The sequence below is a fragment of the Bubalus bubalis genome, chromosome 8 (assembly GCF_019923935.1).
Source record: "Bubalus bubalis isolate 160015118507 breed Murrah chromosome 8, NDDB_SH_1, whole genome shotgun sequence".
NCBI lineage: Eukaryota > Metazoa > Chordata > Mammalia > Artiodactyla > Bovidae > Bubalus > Bubalus bubalis.
The window spans coordinates 9,757,830-9,780,035 of NC_059164.1; the positions used below are offsets into that span (position 1 = coordinate 9,757,830).

General features: G+C 43.3%; 1 protein-coding gene across 4 annotated transcripts in view; it reads right to left on the reverse strand.

Annotated features, from left to right (window-relative positions):
- The window catches only part of CDK6 (cyclin dependent kinase 6), a 253,952-nt gene that overhangs the window by 137,681 nt on the left and 94,065 nt on the right, over positions 1-22,206 (reverse strand). For all 4 annotated transcript variants that reach the window (XM_025290849.2, XM_025290850.2, XM_006078335.3 and 1 more), the window contains exon 4: positions 5,214-5,381. In XM_025290849.2, coding sequence (XP_025146634.1) covers positions 5,214-5,381 — 168 coding nt within the window. The remainder of the gene's footprint in view (positions 1-5,213; positions 5,382-22,206) is intronic.

Sequence of the window (22,206 nt, forward strand, 5' to 3'; positions counted from 1 at the left end):
ATTGGCAGATGAATGGATAAGAAAGCTGTGGTACATATACACAATGGAATATTACTCAGCTATTAAAATGAATGCATTTGAATCAGTTCTAGTGAGGTAGATGAAACTGGAGCCTATTATACAGAGTGAAGTAAGTCAGACAGAAAAACACCAACACAGTATATTAACACATATATATGGAATTTAGAAAGATGGTAACGATGACCCTATATGCGAGAGAGCAAAAGAGACACAGATGTAAAGAACAGACTTTCGGACTCAGTGAGAGAAGGTGAGGGTGGGATGATTTGAGAGAACTGCACTGAAACGTGTATTACCATATGTAAAACAGATGGCCAATCTGAGTTTGTGCATGAAGCAGGGCACCCAAAGCTGGTGCTCTAGGACAACACAGAGGCGTAGGGTGGGGATGCAGGTGGGAGGGGAGTTCAGGATGGTGGGGGGAGGGGGAGGGGAACACATGTATACCTGTGGCCGATTGATGTTGATGTACGGGAAACCCACCAAAATAAAGTAATTCTCTTCCAATTAAAACAAATTAATTAAAAAACAAACAAAACAAAACGTCCATGTGTGCGTGTTTGCTCAGTGTTGTATGACCCTTTGAGACCCCATGAACTACAGCCCGCTAGGCTCCTCTGCCCATGGAATTCTCCAGGCAAGAATACTGGAGTGGGTTGCCATGCCCTGCTCCAGTGGAATCTTCCCGACCTGGGGATCGAACCCACGTCTCCTGTGTCTCCTGCATTGGCAGGCAGATTCTTTACCACTATGACACCTGGGAAGCCCTGAAAATGTACATGCTTTAATTAAAAAATAATTATTGCTAAGAAATGCTGCCTTCTGCAGCACATAATGTTTTTGAAATAGTAACATCACATATCACCAAAACAAATATTCAATTTAAGAATGAAACAGCTGGAAATATTGCCAGAGTTACAAAAAAGTAACACAGAGACATTAACTGAACAAAGGCTGTTGGAAAACGGTGCTATGATGCAGGATCACCACAAAGCGCCCATTTGTAAAACATGCAGCATCTGCTAAATGCAACAGAGCGAGGCGCAATAAAATGAGGTATGCCTGTATTCTTGAAATCCATCTGCCACAAGATTATATATAACCACATGGGGCATGATTCGTACAGGTCCCTTATGTACAATGGAAAGAAGCTCCCTTGGACCTGTTCTCTGGTTTTCCACAAATGTAGTTATTTCAATACAGGTCGCAGAATTTGATTTTCAGGGTTTCAGAAACAGTTCTTCACCAGGCTCTGAGTATAATGGGCCCCACTTCTCTTCACCTCCCCAGCTCCTCCCTGCAGAACAAGAGGTCTCATGTATGTGCTTACGGCCACCCCCATCTGCGTGTCCCCATCCTGCCCAACGTCTGCAAGCTACTGCCCCTTAGGCATGTGGCGAGCACACAGGTGGCCCGATGTGCTTTTAGGAAGAAGAGAAGAGCTTGTGCAATTCCCATTCGGTCAGGGAACGCCAAAGCCTTGCGTTTAGCTGGCTGAGCGTGGGGGTCTCAGACTCTGAGAGGTGCCTGGATTCTGTCCTCATCAAGAGAGGCGTGGCTAGAGCAGGGCCAGTGGTGGCTCCTCCCAATTGTGAAACCCAGGCCAGGGCACCCTCCTGCCTGGTTCTAAGGTCTTCACTGTAGCCATCCACATCTTGATCCTGTACCATTTACAGAAACCACTTTTCCCTTTGAGGTTACATGTACATACCTGACTGTATACTGAATAGCAAAACCCCAATTCTTCCTAAGACACCTTTGTGTCATGGCGAAGGCACCCAGTTAAGGGCACTTAATTGTTGTTGAGTTACTAAGTCGTGTCTGACTCTGCAACCCCTTGGACTGTAGCCCACCAGGCTCCTTCCTCTGTCCATGGGATTTCCCAGGCAAGAATACTGAAGTGGGTTGCCTTTTCCATCTCCAGGGGACCTTCCTGACCCAAGAATCGAATTCGAGTCTCCTGCATTGGCAGGCGGATTCTTTACCACTGAACCACCAGGGAAGCCCTAAAGGCACATAAGCCTCCTCCTTATCATATGAAGACAAGCCAAACCAGATCGTTTGCCCCCATGTTACACCAACTTCAGCCACAACTAGAGTCTAGACTCATGACTGTCCTAAATTAATTTCTACCCCAAAGGCCAACTCCTTTAAGGAACTTACAGCTTGATAAACAAATCCCTAAATAATTACAAACAAGACAGAAAAGTCTTACGAAAGGCATTAATGTTTCTTTGGAAATAATGTGAGAGGAAGGTGGGATTAATTGCTGCAGGGGGTACCAAAAGGGGAAATCTGAGTCAGGCTTTGGAATAGAAGTAATATATTAGTGTTTCTCATGGTTGTAAAATGTCAGTTTCCAATCAGTTAACTTGAAATTTCTTTAACATTCCACAAATCAAGTTGATTCCCAGTTCCTGCATGACATAACCCACTAAAATATGCATATTTCCAGGAAGTGGAATGTAATCTTTTTCTCTTTGAGAAATGCAAAAAAAAAAAACCAAAAAACCCCAAAATACCAGTTCATTCTGAAAAAAACAATTCCAAGTCTAGTGTCACCATGTGTATGCAAACCAATGTATCACTACAGAAATGGATTTTCCCTTAAAAAGAAAAATATCGAACAGTGGGAAAAAATTTAATGCAGCATTCTACAGGAATCATACTCTTTATTCTTAACATTAAATTTCAGCTATTACTGTGTCAAGTAAAATCTCAATTTGTTCCAGTGTCTTTTCTGATTGCTAATCCTTGTTATTTCGTGTCACGTAAGAATTATTTTATGTCACATAAGAAGTATAGAGTATACTGTACAAGCTAGATACTGAAAAATCAGGTATTTATGATTGCCTTTCCCCTTTTCTGTACGAAATCATTTGTCTCCATTTTCCTGTCTGAACATATCAACTTTCAGGGAGAATGGAATGTTAATTGGTGTTACGCACAAGCTGGGCTATCATTCCTCAAATTTAAGAAGAAGAAAAAAAAAAATCAAAACAAACCCAACTGGGTTTCCTGTTTTTATTTATGGTTTTCAGTGCCCCGTTGAGGGGGGATTAAAATAAAGTGGCTCAGTTATGGCTCATCCTTCCTTCAATTAATCTACCCTAGGAGACCAGTTCCTTCTATCATCTGTCCAGATCGCAAAGCCTATTCAAGCTTCTCCCCAGGGCCCCGAAACAACATACAAAACTACTTCCTAGGGAAGCCGCAGCCACCTCACCCTTCCCACTGGGCAAACACACAGACTCAGCCCTTTGTGGTGCGATTATATAAGCATACAAGGGCTCCCCTGACACCACCCAAATCGGAGATGTGTCCTTTAAACACCATTTTGTGCCCACTCTTCTCAAAAGTGACAGTGTGTGTTGGGCCAACAGGAAACAAGAATGCTTATCTCTCAACAGTGGTGACGCATTCAAAGGAATCTTCTGTAAAAAAAACCTCTCTTGCCCTAGGTACAGCGTAGAACACTGGGAACCACGCGATCTGACGTGTACCAGGTTCCAGCATCTGTATTTCCGGGATGAGGAAGCAGAATACTTTTGCAAATTGAGTGTTTTTTATAAGGCAAGTTCTCTCCGAAAATTTCCAACTCCCCTCCTGAATGTCTACTTCTCAGCTGGGGCATTACTGGAATTTGTGGAGGCAATTCTTTGTTAAGCAGAATATTAGCCACCTTGCAGCTGCCTCCACCCCCCAAGTTGTTATGATGACCAAAGATGCTGTCATACATTTCTCAACCACGTTTCCCCTCCCCCCTCCCTCCAGCGCCACCCTTGACTGAGAAACACTTTGAGGCTAAAAGATGGACGATACAGTAATATACCTGTTTCAATGCTATTCTCTCAAATCATCCCACCCTCACCTTCTCCCACAGAGTCCAAAAGAGACTTTGTATCTGTGTCTTTTTTGCTGTCTCGCATATAGGGTCGTCGTTACCATCTTGAAACATGTATGTTACCATATGTGAAATAGATCACCAGTCCAAGTTTGATGCATGAAATGGGGCACTCAAAGCTGGTGCACTGGGACAACCCAGAGGGATGGGATGGGGAGGGAGGTGGGAGGGGGATTCAGGACGGGGGACACATGCACACCCATGGCTGATTCATGTCAATATATGGCAAAAACCACCACAATACTGTACAGTTATTAGCCTCCAATTAAAATAAATTAATTCATTTAAAAAAAGATGGATAATACGTAGACAATGGCCTATTGACCCATGAAGATCTTTTACTTAAGGCTTAACCTAAAGCTTTAGGGGCAATGTTAGTAGTGTTTATGGAATCAAAAGGATTCTCTGAGTCCACATCCACACATCCATGTCCTGCCCCGAATACATAGCCCAGCAAAGGGACATTCCCTGGCTTAAAAAAAAAAAAAAAAAATCTATGCATGAATTCACTGTATGTAAAACAGGCCCTTCAAAGACAAGGATTTATTAGTGCTTACTTCCAGGCTCCTGTTGTATATTTTGGGTGCATTTTCACCAAAATTCATCTCGGAAACAATGAACTACATTAGCAGAAACAGAAGCTAACAAAAGTCAGAGGCTATTATGGTTTTATGAGACAAAAAACCCAGATTACAACTGTCCTTCTTCGCCAAAACAGAGCCTGTGGGTCTGCGCTTGTGTTTCGGCCTGGAGGAAGGCGTCCCGCGGAGGGGCGGTGCTGCCTGTTCCTGGATCACCCAAGTTCACCGTGAATTCACTCTCTTCTTCACAGTCGACACCGCAGCCTCACAGGAGTGCTTTCGCACACGTGTGCAGGTACCTGACTGTTTCTCAGGTTAGGACAGGGATATGTTCTTGGCGCTCTCTCCTCCCTGACCTTGAGCTGTGTCTCCCCAGACACGACATATGCAGCTCTGAAAACAGTGGTTATGGCAAAAAGCCATATGGCAAAACCATTGGGAAACTTGTAACTGATTCCTTTCTAGTGGCTAAGAAGCAACGGTCTATTTCTGCAATGGGTTCTGTCCACAACAAGCCCAGCCCGGATGTGTCTGCAGTGGTAAGCAGAACACTCTCTTCCTACCGCCCGCCATATAAAAACTGCAAAGACGTTCTGTCCACAAACTGACCACGGGCAGTAATAACATTAGGGGCCTGGAATGGGGGCAGTCTATCATTCCAAAGAGGAAAATGAAGTTGAAGGAAAGAACAGTGCTTTCTCACTCACCACTGAGGTAAGAGCCATCTGAAAACTGTAGATGCGAGCAAGGCCGAAGTCAGCCAGCTTTATTTGTCCACTGCTGGTCACCAGAATGTTCTGTGGTTTTAGATCACGATGCACCACTCGGTGAGAATGAAGAAAGTCCAGGCCTCGGAGAAGCTGAAACATCATATCCTAAATAAAACCAAGAAACAAAATCAATCATTCGCCAAAAGAGAAATTCAACATGCTGAATTCTAAGTACTTAGAATAGTGTTTGGCACATATAAAGCATTTGATAAATACCTGCTGAATGAATGAATCTGTCTCCCTTTCTACTGCTCCACTCTCCCATGCTCAACATTACTACAAAAAGTGCCACTCTCCACCCATATTTTATTAATGAAAGGATGATTTAAAAAATAATTTCAGGGACCTCCCTGGTGGTCCAGTGGCTAAGACTGCATTCCCAGTGCAGGGAGCTCAGGTTCGATCCCTGGTCAGGGACTAGATCCCACATGCCACAATCAAAAAGTTCACATGCCTCAACTAAAGATCCCATGTGCTGCAACTAAGGCCTGGCGAAGCCAAAAAAAAAGGTTCCAGATGACATAGGAAATATTCTGGAAGGATATATACCAAACTGGTGTCCAGGGTTAATGGCGGGGAGAGAAAGTAGTTGGCGAGAGAGGGACATTTTTCACTTCACATACTTTTATATGATTTAACACATGATTTCAACAATTAAAATCCAGTAAACGATGATAACAGCAATGGTAGTTCTTAATATTTTTATAGCACCTATTATTCAGCAGTCACTATGTGTCAAGTACTGCTTTAGTAATTCACTTAATCCATACCACAACACTGAGGTCAATAATATTATCAACCCATTTCACAGGTCAAGAAGCTGATACATAGTAGGTGTATGTAATCAGCCCGAAGTAACACCACTAGCAAAAAAAAAACCCAGAGTGTTGATTTGAACCAGAGTCCAGGAAAACTGGATTCTAATTCCCAAGGCACTCCTTTATTAGATCAATGATCATACGAGTATGGAAAACCAGGTAAGCAGTTTTACCTCACCAAGCCTCACTTTTTCTGTCCATAAAAACAGGAAAGTGACAAAACCTACCGCACAGGATCACTGCTTGTAAAGCACCCACCGCAGTAAGCACTTGCTGCTGAGAGTCAGGCAGCACGGAGGCATCTGGACCAACGCCGCACCTTCTTCTAATTTTACAACTTACAAAAGCAGGTACAATGTTTTAAACTCAGAGGCAGTGTCGGATGGCAGGAATTTAAGATAGTGAACGTGATATGACCCTTGGAAATCTGGAGGCTCACAAGACTGATCTATCCCCTCCACCGCATGTAACACTGTGAGAATGCGGTAAAGGGAGGATGGAATTAGGCTCTCGTAAGGGCTAGAAAAATGCTTAGGCAGCATCAGGGGCTTCAGAGCCCGGAGGGGCGGTGAGCACACACTTGTTCATCAGTTGGGCTCTATTTGGTTACTGGCTTATAGTACTGGTATTTTCTTCAGGGGAGTTCTATCTTCCTGGCTTATTCTAAACCAAAGCCTGAGTTTTCCACCTATAGAAAGGAGAAAATGGGGCTTACTTTCCATAATACGAGATTTAAACGAAGTAATGCATGTGAAGAGGTTGTGTAGTTTGCAGGAAACAAATGATCATCGGTCAAGCGTCCCGTTTCCTAGGGGAGACCGAGTCAGAAATAACCAGAGGAGAACGTGGCCAATGCCACAAGGTCAGTGAACAAAGCACCAAGTGGGGATGACACAGGCGAACTGGAATTCTTTCTGCGCTCCACCTAAACGGACCTGAGGAACTGGCCGGGGTTACCTTCTAAGTTTCCAAAGATGAAAAGATCAGACTGCACTGTTGAGGGACAGTGGTCCAGGACTTAAGAACCACTGAGGGTAAGGCAACTTGCAACGGATAAATGAGAGTGTGAAAATGAAGCACAAAATGTTAATGAAAGCAATCTTCTGTGGCACACAAGTCGTTATTGGAAACACATGCACACGACTTGCAAGCAGTGGATTTTAAACAGCATGACTAACCTGAAGTAATGCCATGCTGGGTTGCCATCTTTAGCTTCTTATACACTAAGCACCAACCCTTTCAAACAGTACCAAGAATAAATGTGCTTGATTCATGTTTCAGTGTTCAAACAGTGTAAGCAACCAATGAGTAGAATAAATACGTAAAAATCTGAACCAAGTAATTACTAATAAGGCCCATCTAAACTTATATGTCGGAGAAGGCAATGGCACCCCACTCCAGTACTCTTGCTTGGAAAATCCCATGGATGGAGGAGCCTGGTAGGCTGCAGTCCATGGGGTCGCTAAGAGTCGGACACGACTGAGCAACTTCACTTTCACTTTTCACTTTCATGCATTGGAGAAGGAAATGGCAACCCACTCCAGTGTTCTTGCCTGAAGAATTCCAGGGACGGGGGAGCCTGGTGGGCCGCTGTCTATGGGGTCGCACAGAGTTGGACACGACTGAAGCGACTTAGCAGCAGCAGCAGCAGCAAATTTATATGTTGGAGAAGACTCTAGAGAGTCCCTTGGACTTCAAGGAGATCCAACCAGTCCATCCTAAAGGAGATCAATCCTGGGTGTTCATCGGAAGGACTGATGTTGAAGCTGAAACCCCAATACTTTGGCCACCTGATGCGAAGAGCTGACTCATTGGAAAAGACCCTGATGTTGGGAAAGACTGAGGGCAGGAGAAGGAGATGACAGAGGATGAGATGGTTGGATGGCATCACTGACTCCATGGACATGGGTGTGAGTAGACTCCGGCAGTTGATGATGGACAGGGAGGCCTGGTGTGCTGCGGTCCATGGGGTGCAAAGAGTCAGACACAACTGAGTGACTGAACTGAAAAGAAATTTATAAAAAGCCTGAACTGTGTGCTGCGCTTAGTCGCTCCGTCATGTCCGACTCTTTGCAGCTCTACGGACTACAGCCCACCAGTCTCCTCTGTCCATGGGGATTCTCCAGGCAAGAACACTGGAGTGGGTTGCCAAGCCCTCCTCCAAGGAGATCTTCCCAGACCAGGGATTGAACCCAGGTCTCCCGCATTGGAGGCGGATTCTTTACTGACTGGGCCACCTAAGTTTAAATACATGTATACTGCTTTCATTTGTGTATTTATACAGCCCTGGTGGCTCAGCTGGTCAAGAATCCGCCTGCAGCACAGAAGACCCCGGTTTGACTCCTGGATCGTGAAGATCCCCTGGAGAAGGAAACAGCTGCCCACTCTAGTATTCTGGCCTGGAGAATTCCAGGACTATATAGTCCATGAGGTCACAAAGAGTCAGACATGACTAAGAAACTTTCACTTCATAGCACATACTATATTTTTCTTAGTTATAAAATTGGTCCATGCTTAATGCGTGTAGAAATATTTTTTAAAAATTCATTAAAAGTCCAGAGGAAGAAAAAAAATCATGCAAAACACCACCACTCAGAAAACAGAGAAAACTCTACTGTTAAATAACTTTGTCTTTCATGTATTTTAAACAGATACTGGTATACCTGCAGGTGTAAATATATTATAATTCTATTTAATACTGAAGCATTATATATAAAATATATCATATATATTATATATCAATATATATAACATTAATATATAAATATAACACATTTTAAAATAGAAATTGTTGTTATTTGGTACACATTTTATAGTTGCTTTATAAAGATTTAACAATTCATTTTGAATATTTTGCCACTTCAACAAAATTCCTCTAAAATCTAACTCTTTTATACAATATGATTTTTAGTGGCTGCATAGTTTTCCTTCTATGCCATAATCACTATTATTTGGTTTTCGGTTGTGTTATTTTGCTACTTATTCTAAGAGTGTAGGTCTCCTCTATTTAAAGGCAAATGTAGATAAAAATGACTTGTTAACATCATATGAAAGCACAGTTTAGGCAGTGAGAACACATTCACTGGTCTAACGTTTGATTCCATGTAAATGACACCTATGTATAAAGAGTTGGTTCTATGTAAGAATCACCACTCTTTAGATTTTATCAGGCTACTTAATTTTTTTTGGTTAGCAAACTGGGTTTTCTTTTAAACCCAAAACATCCAGCTACAATTACAGTTTCGAACTAGTGAACTTTGAGTTAATGATTTTTTTTAAAAATTGCCAAAAATCTCGTTTCCTAATTCCAATGCATTGATGCACTGGAGCATGATGGCCTTGTAACTCTGGTCACAAAAAAGAATAAGAACTCTGGTCCCAATTTCTGAGAATTATATGAATGAATAAACTGTAACACTAAACAAAGAAAGGAAAAAAAAAACACCTTTCCTTCAGCATCGCAAGTGCTTTGATCAAAGACATCTGAAAGGATTCTCTACTTAGGCTTATTATCTGTTCCATCTCAATTTATAGTATCGTGTGACATACTTTTAAATTAGCTCCTCAAGATTTTAATCTAAATTAATCTGTCTTATACAAGACTCAAATATTTCACAGTAATCCCAGTGATGCAATGCAATGAAACTACGGATACTGCCAATTAAGTTAAACACAGGTTTAAAACCTTTTAATGTTACAGTGCCCAATTCTGGCATAAAAGGTTTGAATGTCTAGTCCCACTAATGATAAACAGTCACTGGGGGCCCTCATTCTGTCTTTCTGAAACATGTGACGTGGGAGCCTGTTTCAACAGGACACCATCCTGGAATGAAGTCCTCCTAGAGACTTCAGATGGGGTTTCGTCCTTGGCAACTCCCTTAAAAAGACTCCGGACTTCAGTCTGAACACCAGAAGTCCTCAAAGCCTTGTAACACCCATTAGTTTCTCTTAGGCGTTCTAGAGCTCTAATTCTCTTATTTCTTGAAAACAAGCAAACTGAAAATCTACCTCAAGCTTTTTTAATGGGAAAAAGTTTTATCATTGGGTCTTTTTTTCCCAGCGGTGAAAAAAGTCGTTTCAAAAGACACTTACAACACCAACTTATATAGCATAAAGTAAACCACAGAAATGACCGCTCTCAATCGACACTTCTGGACTTTTGGATAGACCTACTTAAACCTAAGCAATGTATTCACACCCTCGGGTTTCAGCAACAAAAATACGTCAGTAGTTCATGGATTTAAACAGTTAAGACATATACAGCTTGTACAAAGTTAATCACTTTTTTCTCCTTAGAATGTATAAACCCCAGTCTTTTCAAATTTGTTATCCACGTTTTAACAGAAAGGTCTTGATAAATGATTTGTTGTTTCGTACAAAGATCTCCTATCCAGTTTGTTTCTTACGAAGGATGTTAGAGGAATCGCACAGATCAACGCAACAAAGGTTTTTGTGTTTTTTTTTAACAACACTAAACCAATAACATGTTGACTTGCCTGCAGTGCAGGAGAGTCGGGTTCAACTCGTGGGTCGGGAAGATCCCCTGGAGGAGGGCACGGCCACCCACTCCAGTATCCTTGCCTAGGAGATTCCAGAGACAAAGGAGCCTGGCGGGCTACAGTCCAGAGGGCCACAGAGAGGCGGACACGACTGAGCGACTAACACCACACACTACACTATAATCTTAAGAACAGACATAAAAGACCCCATGACGACAAAATCATAAAGCAGAGGAGTATCGGCAACGCTGAGGGCCAGTCTCAGGATCTCTTTCTTTTTCCTCTTTTTGTTGATTACAAGTATATATATTGTTAATTGTGGTAAGCTATACATAAAATTTCCCACCTTAACCAATGTCAAGTGTATAGTTTAGTAGTAAGTATATTCAAACTGCTGTATAACCAATCTCCTGAACTTATCTATCTTGCAAAACTCAAACTCTACTCTATACCCACTAAACAACTCTTCATTGCTCCCTTCCTCCCAGACCCTGGCCACCACTCCTCTACTCTGTTTCTGTGAATCTGGCCACTCTAGATCCCTCATGTAAGTGGAACATAACGTATTTGTTCTTGTGACTGGCTTATTTCATTTAGTGTAATGTCCTCAAAGTTCATCCATGTTGTAGCGTGCGTCAGAGTTTCCTTCCTTTTAAAGCTGAATAATATTCCACTGTTTGGATTGATGACATTTGCTTATCCATTCATCTGCTGAAGGATGAACTTGTATTATTTTGGTTATTGTAAGAATATGCTACGAATGTAGGTATATAAATATAAGTATCTCTTTGTGACCCTACTTTTAATAATTTCAGGTATATAGGCCCACAAGTGGATTGCTGAATCTAGTCCCAGGATCACAGCTCTCCTGTAAAATGTGGTACAATATTACTGCATAAGCAGTGAAGCAATGGGTAACAAAGGCTGGTCCTGGGCAGTCTATCAGGTGGCTTCATTCACTCACAGGCGATCTCACTCACTCCTTCCACTTCTGTGCTTAAGGAGAATCTGCCTGAAGTCACTGTATGAAGCTTGGTGTACGGTCTACACTGTACTCTACTCCAAAACCTGAGAGTGGCTTCTCCGGCTTTCACTGATCTAGTCACAATGTTAACAACGGGCTGCAAAAGATGGCATTCTAAACTCCTCACCCTGGGCCTCAGGAGAACCCACAGAGTGCTTCACCTCGAATCACAAAGGGCAAAACAAATTCCAGAAAAAGCAAGAGGAGGATTAAAGCGGGCTCCTTAAAGCTTCAGATCAGCTGGACAGTAAAACTGGTAAATTGGAAGTAAGGAATAAATGGGAGGCCCTGAAGATTAGCCTCAAGTCATGGGCCTTTGGCTTCCAATGGGAGGAGGCGAGATGGCTGAGGAAAGGGACGCCTGGCCTGGGGGTTCTTCAGCAGAAACAAAGGCGAAGCCCCTCACTGCAGCTGCTGGCTCTCCTACTTCCACTGCTTCGAGGCAAATGGATGAAAGTACAGTAAAAGTCATTTCCTGCATAAGTTTTATTAACAAAATACGCATTCTGAAAAGAGCATACAAAGGAGCTATATATATTATTCAATCCTGGAACTGATGATAATGCTGAGTAAGAAAAGGATCAGTCCCAACCAAGTGGAAATAAGAAAATCACAACTGATGTTCACCAAACCTGGAAATGTTGTGGGTGTTCGAGGGACAATGCAATGGCTAAACGGACCATCTAAAAGAAGGAATCATTACCTCATCATGATGGCTATTACTAACCCACACTGGAAAGTCACTGGGAACTGAAACTGCAGATAACAATGTCAAGTATAACTTCCTCAGATCGGGATACAAAAATTGACATTGCAAAAATAAGAAAATACAATGTATAAATGCTTAGGTTGCTGGCTAATGACTCAAAATGGTTTTTGTTCTAGACAAAACAGAGATCACACTGTTTTGTGATCCTTTTAAAATCATTTAACAATATACTGTGGCTATTTCCCCATTTCAAAACATATTCTTCATAATAAAAAAATTTAACAGTATGCTTTTCTTAAAAAGTTTTTAATTAATTCATTTCACTGTGTTGGGTCTTAGTTGTGTGGGATCTTTCGTTGTGGCCCATGGACTCTCTAGTTGTGGCCCACGGGCTCAGGAGTGTGTGGGTTTACCTGCTCAGCAGCACCTAGCATCCTTAGTCCCCTGACCAAGGATCGAACCCCGCATTGCAAGGTGGATTCTTAACCACCCAACCACCAGGGAAGTCCCCAACAGTATGCTTTTTAATGACTGCATCTGGACAAAATATCTTGTCTTCCTGCATTTTCCTTCTCTCTTCCCTCATCTGAAAGCTTGTCTCTCACTCCATACTTGCCTCCTCTCCAAATGAGATACTATATTAGAGATGTTGCTTTTCCAAAGAGTGGAGCATATGATTGTTTGCCTACTTTGTTGGGTGCCAGTCATGAAGGACTGATCCCTGGCACACATTCCTTTTTGCTAGGAGTGGATCCAGAGACCCAGTCCTAGCTACTGAGACATATAGGCACATTTCAGAAAGTACTTCTCCTCTAATGAGACCACTGCAGAAAACTCTTTGCTGTACTGCCTCCTCATCCCCTAGCCCTCACTCTCCACCTGTGCACCTTACACTAAATGCTCTTGCTTGAGGGCATGAACTTAAGACTGTAGCAACCACTTTGACATGGAAGGGGAGATTTCATCTGCACGCAGGCAATGCCAGAGTGTAATGAGGGAAAGAGTCTGGTCTCTGAGGACATCACTGAATAGCAGGATCGACTTTGGGGCTGCCCACTGGCCTCGTAGTTAGGGCAATAATGCTCTCACGCGCGTGCTTGCTAAGTCGCTTGTTGTGTCCAACTCTTTGCAACCCTGTGAACTGGGGCCTGCCAGGCTCCTCTGTCCATGGGATTCTCCAGACAAGAATACTGGAGTGATTTGTCATTCCCTCCTCCAGGGGATCTTCCCAACCCAGGGATTGAATCCAGGTCTCCCACATTGCAGGCAGATTCTTCACCAGCTGAGCTACCAAAGAAGCCCAAAAATTGGCTTTGTGGGATCTTAGTTCCCTGACCAGGGGTTGAACCTGGGTCCCCTGAAGTGGAAGCATAGCCTCCTAACCACTGGACTACCAGGGAATTCCCCCCAAAATAATGCTCTTACTTCAAGACATTTCTTCATCAAGTGTTCTACAACTTGCCATCAACTGTTCTTACAACTTGTAAGAACTGTAACCTGTTCTATAACTGAAAATTATTCTAACAACTCAAATTATATTAACTAAAACCTGTTAAGGTCACTACCTTTCATTTAACCCCTGCCCCCCAATGAAACACGCCCCCCACCAACTCCCTTAGCTTCAGGAAACTTGGACTTCTTCAACTCCATTCCATTCTGTGTCATCTACTCCCATGGCTAAAATCAGGAACATGTTATTACTTAACTTCTATCCCTTTTTTTTTTAATTAAAAATTTAAAAGTCACTTTAATTACATTTATTTGAATGTCAAAATACCACTTAAATTCACATAAACTTCTTAGCATAATTAATTAAATGTGGAAAGCAACTTCTTCAAACATTATTCATTAAATCTGTCAATTCCCTCACCTCTTTGGTTCTGAGGTCATTCTATCTCATCCTCTATGCAAAGATTAACCTCAATTAGCGCAAATGCTGTCTTTCTCAGCTGCTCTACCTGTGCTTCAGAGAGCTGTTAAGTGGGGAAATGGCCACATATGTGTCTACTATTAATACGAAGTCAGTCTCTAACCCTGATGACGACGGTGCTGCCAGGGATCATACAGGTCCCTAGTTAGCTCTTGTGGTGTCCCTGTAGGTGAAATTCTTACCGCTGTCCCTCTACTTTATCAGCTCTCTTCCTCTCCAAACACACTAGAGTGCACTCCACTTGAGAGAGAAAAACAGGCCACCAAGGGATGCTACCAACGTCCCGGGCGCCACCCACCCATTGATGAGCACTAGCAATCTACCTGTCTCCCTCACCTCCTCGTGGGAAAACCTTCCTGCCTTCCCTGCAGTGTTCCTCTTCCTCCTGTGCTCTGAATCGCCTGCATTCCAGCTTCCTCAAGTCCTGCCCTCACTCTACTAACCATTGCCCTTCCTACTGTATCTGGGACTTCCCCTTCTCTTGTCCCTTGACCATGAACAACCCAAGCAACCCCCTTCCTTCCTTGGCCAACGGTCTTCAGGGTGCACACTTTCTCATTCCCCACCCACACCACATCCAAATGGTGAATGGGAACACAATGGCTCTTGCAAGATCACCAGTAAGCACTTGACTGGCCACAACCAAGAAGTTCCACTCCTAACTGAGTCCTGCCTCGGCATTTCACATGGGATCCCTCCCTCCTCTTCACTGTTCTTCAAAAAGGAAAGATATTCTAAGTGATTAGAAGTGTTACGCATATTCACTGTTAAATGTGGAAAAATCAAAACACAAGGGGGAAAAAAAGACTTAAGACCTGAGATAACAAGAATCTGAACCAGAACACTAAAAAAGAAAAGAGGGGAAAGACAATCCAAGAGACGAATGCAATCTGTTAATGCTTATTTCCAGAGGTCAACTTTACAGAGCCATCTTCTGAGGACTCTGCTACATCTCCCAGTTAGACAATGGGTGTACTTGGGCCTGCTACTTAATGCCTACCTTCCCTTCCCTCACATCCAGCCTTGGTTTCCTCATCTGTAAAATGGTGATAACACTCTCTTGAGGGCGGCTGTGAGAACGAAAAACACTGAATTTCCTGGCTTGTCCACTGGGTTCAGAACTGGTGCCATGAAATCAAGAGAGGACTTGCCATTAGCAGTGGTGTCCAGCAACACCCTAGGTTTAGACTCATCTAGCTTCTCCAGTTGGGACATGAACAATCTCCAACTTTCCAAGCAGTCATTCTGGTGGTGGCGCTCAGTTGCTCAGGTGTGTTTGACTCTGGAGCCTGCAGCCCGCCGGGCTCCTCTGTCTATGGGATGTCCCAGGCAAGAATACTGGAGGGAGTTATCATTTCCTTCTCCAGGGGATCCTCCCAATCCAGGGCTCAAACCCACGTCTCTTGTGTCTCCTGCATTGGCAGGCAGTCTCTTTACCACTGAGCCACCAAGGTCAACAAACACGACCGCATGCATACTAGAGGATACATCTTTAAAGCAGTTATTACTTTATTTACATCAAGTGTTATGTTGCCTGTTCTTACTTTTGAAAGACTAAAGATTGCTAGCATTTTAGGTCCTGAAGTGTCCTTAGAAATCATCTGTTACTGTTCACTGAATGTATTTCATGTCTCTTTTTTGTATAAGACCCAACTTTCTAAGGTGGCTTCTGGTTGCTTTTTAACCTGTTCCTGGGGACTGACTTTTCTGTTGACATTCCCTCAAAAGGGAGTTTCCATGAGATAATAACAATATGCTATAAAATGCAATATAGCTTTTTACTCAATCAACATATTTGTTCAGAAGCTACTACTAAGTAGGGAAACACATTCCTAATGGATTTTCTTACATAATTAACTTTGGTTGCTTTCCCGGCTTAAATAAGAATGAGAATTTGTGATATTGTTCCCTTATGTTATGCATTAATGCTGAACTGCGTGCATTTCAATACAGAGAGGCGGAGAGAAGTGAAAAGAACACTTAGCTTCTCTGGGTCCAAAAAATGGTCTTTACAAGGGTTTTTATTATAGGTCATAAAACACTGCTTACCACAATGTACCTCTTCCTTGAAAAAGAGAAGAAATCCCTGCAGTGGTGAGAAGCCGAAAACAACACCCTGAGAGTGTTCGTGCCTCCTTCCCATAAACACATCTGTGTGTGTTATCTGTTCTGGGTCAAGCCGCGTGCACAGCTGTTTAAGGGGGCTCAGAAGAGGCGGCGCTTCAGCAGTTGCTAGTTCGTGTTGTTTTAAGGACTGACTTTTTAAGCTGGCAGCCTGTTAGGAGAGAGGCGGCAAATGCATCTCCAGGGGAAGGAGGAACAAACGCTCCTGGCTAATAAGTTCGTCCACGGACAGGAAGAAGAGACTCTGGGTGGTCATATCTAGACACAAAAAGCAGGGAGGCCGAGAGAAAACGGGATCTTTAGGCTAGAGGGAACAGAAGAGCATTCGCCAAGGCAAAAGTAAACAAAACACCCAGAATCTAACGACTATCTTACTGTACAAAGAATTCAGCAAGTTAGTGTTAAAGTAGCCAATGCAATAGGAATTGTCTAGGGAAAGATGGGTGGCACCAAGGCTAGGAAGCTTAGTCTTGGGAGCACCCAGGTACTAAGCACAGGTAAATCTTATACAGCAAGTGTTGTTCTGGTTTAGGATGCCGTTCCCCTAAATGCAGGATCATGGTCTTTTATTTTTTTATTATTATTTTTAGGGAAAAAAAAGTAATTGGAGGATAATTGTTTTACAGTGTTGTGCTGGTTTCGGCTGTACAACACCAGATGGTGATTTAGCCGCTCAGTCGTGTCCAACCCTTGTGACCCTGTGGACTGCAGCCCACCAGGCTTCTCTGTCCATGCAATTCTTCAGGCAAGAATACCCAAGTGTTTTGCCGTTTCCTTCTCCAGGGGGATCTTTCTGACCCATAGATTGAACCCAAATCTCCTGCTTGGCAGGCAGATTCTCTACCACTGAGCCACAACCAAGTGAATCAGCTCTAAATATGTATATGTCCCCTGCCTCTTGAATCTCATGACCCCACCCCCAGCCTGTCCCACCCCTCTAAGTCATCAGAGAATGATAGGCCGAGCTCCCTGGGCTATACAGCAACTCCCAACTTCCCACACTTTACCCAAGGCAGCGCACACACTTTAGTGCTGCGCTCTCAATTCATCCCATCCTCTCCCTCCCTCACTGTGAGGATGCTGGTCTTGAACATACCCCTCTAGTCTTTAAATCTTTTTCCCGGCCCACCTAAAATACCCAGTTAGCCTTCTGGATCATTCTCCAGGAACCACAAAAATCATCTTCCACTGATACTCCAAGGCCTCGCCTTAGTAAACACCTGCCCATCTTCTATGATTAAGACTGGGAACGGTCACCTGTCCTGGTCTCCAGTTCCACCTGGGCTTTCAGCACACCTTCTCTGGGTCTCTGGCAAGCTCCCTTTTGCTGTCCACAACAGTGACCACAAACATGCAGCATTTGTGTGTGTTTCCAGTCATGTGTCTCAAAAGAATCTTAAATTCTAAATTCTGCCTTCACCTCCTCACCTCACTCATTCCTGCTCCAACAGTTATATTCTGAGCATCCGAAGTGATACTGGCAGATGGGACCTCTCCCCTGAAGGTCAAACATGCTTCCTGCTCAGCTTTTCTAGAATATTCCACAGCAACTGATCTCAGTATGTCCTCAGATAGCAACACAGTTTTGTCACTGTGATCAAACTTTGCAGCCTGCACTTCTTATCTTAAATACCAGCAGCACTGTCCACCCAAATGATGGATCCACAAATCTGACAGACATTTTAGATCCCTTCTCTCCACCCAACCAGTCCTAGTAATGTGACTCCTAAATTTCCTTTCAAATCCTATCTCTACATTCCTTCTTGAGTTGCCAGTATCTCTTGCCTGTATGACTACTGCAATGTGTCCCAACACAGCCCCTGTCTTTAGATTTAAGCATGTATTTTAAATCTTCTCTCTTCCCCATAATGTTAACTAAATGATATTTCTGAAGTGGAAATCTTCTTCGCACAGAAGTCACCTACTGTTCGCTAGAAGACAAAGGTAGAACCTGGCAGCTTCCTAAAGCACTTTCATGTCTGATCCTGATCTGCCTCTGGTTGCGTTTCCAGCTGTTTCTATACCCTGAAGACGATTAGCTCTATGCTATCTTTGTCCCTCTGCAATGCTACTCCCTGTGCCTGGGGAGTCCCTCCACCATCCTGCTTCGCAATGCACATATCTTCTCCATCCGATTCTTTGCCATCTGTCTTCCAAGACTTACTTTAAGAAGATCTTGGCCAAGTCCTGAGCAAACCTCCTCACACCCACAGGCTAAGCCTGGCACCCCCTTCTATCATCCCATAGCACTCAGGGGTAGTTTTGTTAGGGAATATACCCTCCTTCTCTGTAACCAGGATATCTTCTTCCCCACACTAGAGCCCCTCGATGCTAAGGAAGAACCTAGAAATGCGAGTGGGGAGAGAAAAACAAAGGAGCATTTTACAGATGTGTTTTTTAACCCAGGCGCTCCACATACACTATTTCTTTAATTTCACAGCCACCCCTTGAGTAAACTCATAGTCACTAGTCTAAGTTTGTGTCCCAGGCCAGCTCTGGAGGCAGGCGCTGTGCTCGGCTGGAGAACCACAGTGCCTGGTCTCACGGCCCTCCTGGTGGAGCAGAAAGGAGGCCGATTCTGGAGGTCAGGAAGGAGCCTCCCACCCAGGACTGGCTCCACCCGACCAGGCACCCCGGGTGCACGTGGCCGCCTCAGCCGTTCAGTGAACAGTCTGAGGGTAATGAACAAACCATGTTTTGACAATGTGCTATGACCCAGCGATCCCACTTCTAGGAATTCACCCAACAGGACCAACAGCACAGTTCAGAGTAAGTCAATACAAGCGGGTCAAGGCTATTTTGTCTGAAAGAGTAAAAAAAAACAACCAAAAAAACCCACTTAAAATGTCTACCAATAAGGCAATAGTTTAATAAATTGTGATGAGTCTACAATGTAATAACAAGCAGCCGTTAGAAAAAACCTGGGTAATTCTAACATGCTAACTAGATAAATTAATAAGTAAAAGAACATGCCTTAGGGTAACACATACAGTTTGATTCTATTTTGATAAAAGGAAAGTGTATATATTTATGTATGTGTGAACATGTCTGCATTATGGTGGCCAGATCAGATACAGGACCCTGGGTTAAGGTGCAATTTTAGATAACCAACAGATACATTTTTAGTTTAAATATGTCCCTAGCAATATAAAGGACATATTTATATGAACAAATTTTTTGTGGTTTGTTGAAATTCAAATTTAACTGAAAGTCCAGTTCCAGTCCAGTTCAGTCGCTCAGTCGTGTCCGACTCTTTGCGACCCCATGAATCGCAGCACACCAGGCCTCCCTGTCCATCACCAACTCCCAGAGTTCACCGAAACTCATGTCCATCGAGTCGGTGATGCCATCCAGCCATCTCATCCTCTGTCGTCCCCTTCTCCTCCTGCCCCCAATCCCTCCCAGCATCAGAGTCTTCTCCAATGAGTCAACTCTTCATATGAGGTGGCCAAAGTATGGAGTTTCAGCTTCAGCATCATTCCTTCCAATGAACACCCAGGACTGATCTCCTTTAGGATGGACTGGTTGGATCTCCTTGCAGTCCAAGGGACTCCCAAGAGTCTTCTCTAACACCACAGTTCAAAAGCATCAATTCTTCGGCACTCAGCTTTATTCACAGTCCAACTCTCACATCCATACATGGCCACTGGAAAAACCATAGCCTTGACTAGATGGACCTTTGTTGGCAAAGTAATGTCTCTGCTTTTGAATATGCTATCTAGGTTGGTCATAACCTTCCTTCCAAGGAGTAAGCGTCTTTTAATTTCATGGCTGCAGTCACCATCTGCAGTGATTTTGGAGCCCGCAAAATAAAGTCTGACACTGTTTCCACGATTTCCCCATCTATTTCCCATGAAGTGATGGGACCAGATGCCATGATCTTCGTATTCTGAATGTTGAGCTTTAGGTCAACTTTTTCACTCTCCTCTTTCACTTTCATCAAGAGGCTTTTTAGTCCCTCCTCACCTTCTGCCATAAGGGTGGTGTTTCTGCATATCTGAGGTTACTGATATTTTTCCCGGCAATCTTGATTCCAGCTTGTGCTTCTTCCAGGCCAGTGTTTCTCATGATGTACTCTGCATATAAGTTAAATAAGCGGGGTGACAAGATACAGCCTTGACGTACTCCTTTTCCTATTTGGAACCAGTCTGTTGTTCCATGTCCAGTTCTAACTGTTGCTTCCTGACCTGCATACAAGTTTCTCAAGAGGCAGGTCAGGTGGTCTGGTATTCCCATCTCTTTCAGAATTTTCCACAGTTTATTGTGATCCACACAGTCAAAGGCTTTGGCATAGTCAATAAAGCAGTCTTTATCTCGCAAATCTACCAACCCAGCCTGTTTAGTTGCTTCAGTCGCAACCAAGACTTTGTCGCAACTTCAGGCTCTTTGTGACCCTATGGACTGTAGCTCACCAGGTCTCTTGGCGCAGGAGATTCTCCAGGCAAGAATACTGGAATGGGTTGCCATGTCCTCCTACAGGGGAACTTCCTGACCCAGGGATCGAACCATATTTCTTATGTCTCCTGGCAGGTAGGTTCTTTATCACTAGTGCCACCTGGGAAACCACCAACCCCATGTGAACACATATAAAAATGTACAGAAGCCCAGAAGGAGGTACAGCTACAGTTAAAGGGTATAACCTCTGGACGTAGGTGTAAAAAGGAGGAACAAAGAGAGGAGACTTCTGCTTTGTTATGTCAAGTTCTTAAAGTGGTAGAATTATAGGTGTTTTTACTTTTCTGTTCTCTTTTAAAGTTGCCAGTTAAAATTACACATATAAATGCATGTAATCCCCCCCCTTTTTTAGGTTGCACTGGGTCTGTTGCGGTGTGTGAGCTTCCTATTGAGGTGGCTTCTCCTCTCGGGGGGCACAAGCCCCAGGGGCTCGGGCTTCAGTGGGTGCAGCACACAGCCTCAGCAGTTACGGAGTGTGGCTCTAGGGTGCCTGGGCTTCAGTACTTGTGGCGCAGGAGCTTAGTTGCTCTGCAGCATGTGGAATCTCTCCAGACCAGAGAGAGGACCCATGTACCCTGCATTGGCAGGTGGACTCCTATCCACTGTGTTACCAGAAAAATCCCAAATGTCCCTTTTACTAATGACAAATTTTAACTTACTAGCCAGAAATGTTTTACAGTTGAAAATAAAAAATTTAGTGTCTCTGATAAAGTTTATGAAACAAGAATAATCCTACAAGGATCATTTATAAAATATACCACAGAAACAAAAATCAGAAAGCTTCAGAATTTTCTAAGAAATGATAGCTCCTTTTCTACTTACAGGTAACAGTGTTGCTTTATGTCTTCAACAGACTACTGCTGCTTAAAAATTATGAGTACAGCTTACTCAGGTGTTTTTTTTAACCTCCACTTCCTGACACAGATCCTACAGAAGAACTGGTGCTCAATAAATAAAAGTTTTACTAATTAAGAGAAAGAGATGGTTCAGAAATACAGTAAAGTAATCCATTTAAGGGAAGAGCTAATGAAACAAACAGACTGTCTTTTAGACTCTTATTTAGTCTAACTATTGGAATATTTATCTATTCACATGGCTCTAGTGGTTAAGAACCCGCCTGCCAATGCAGGAAACATAAGAGACACAGGTTCAATCCCTGGGTTGCGAAGATTCCCTGCAGGAGGGTATGGCAACCCAGTCCAGTATTCTTGCCTGGAGAATTACATGGACAGAGGTGCCTGACAGGTTGCAGTCCATACGGTCACAAAGAGTCAGACATGACCAAAATGGCTTAGCACACGCACATTGAAATATTTTATCAACAGAATGAAAGCTAAATCAACAATGCCCTCTTGGAACAACCCCAAACTT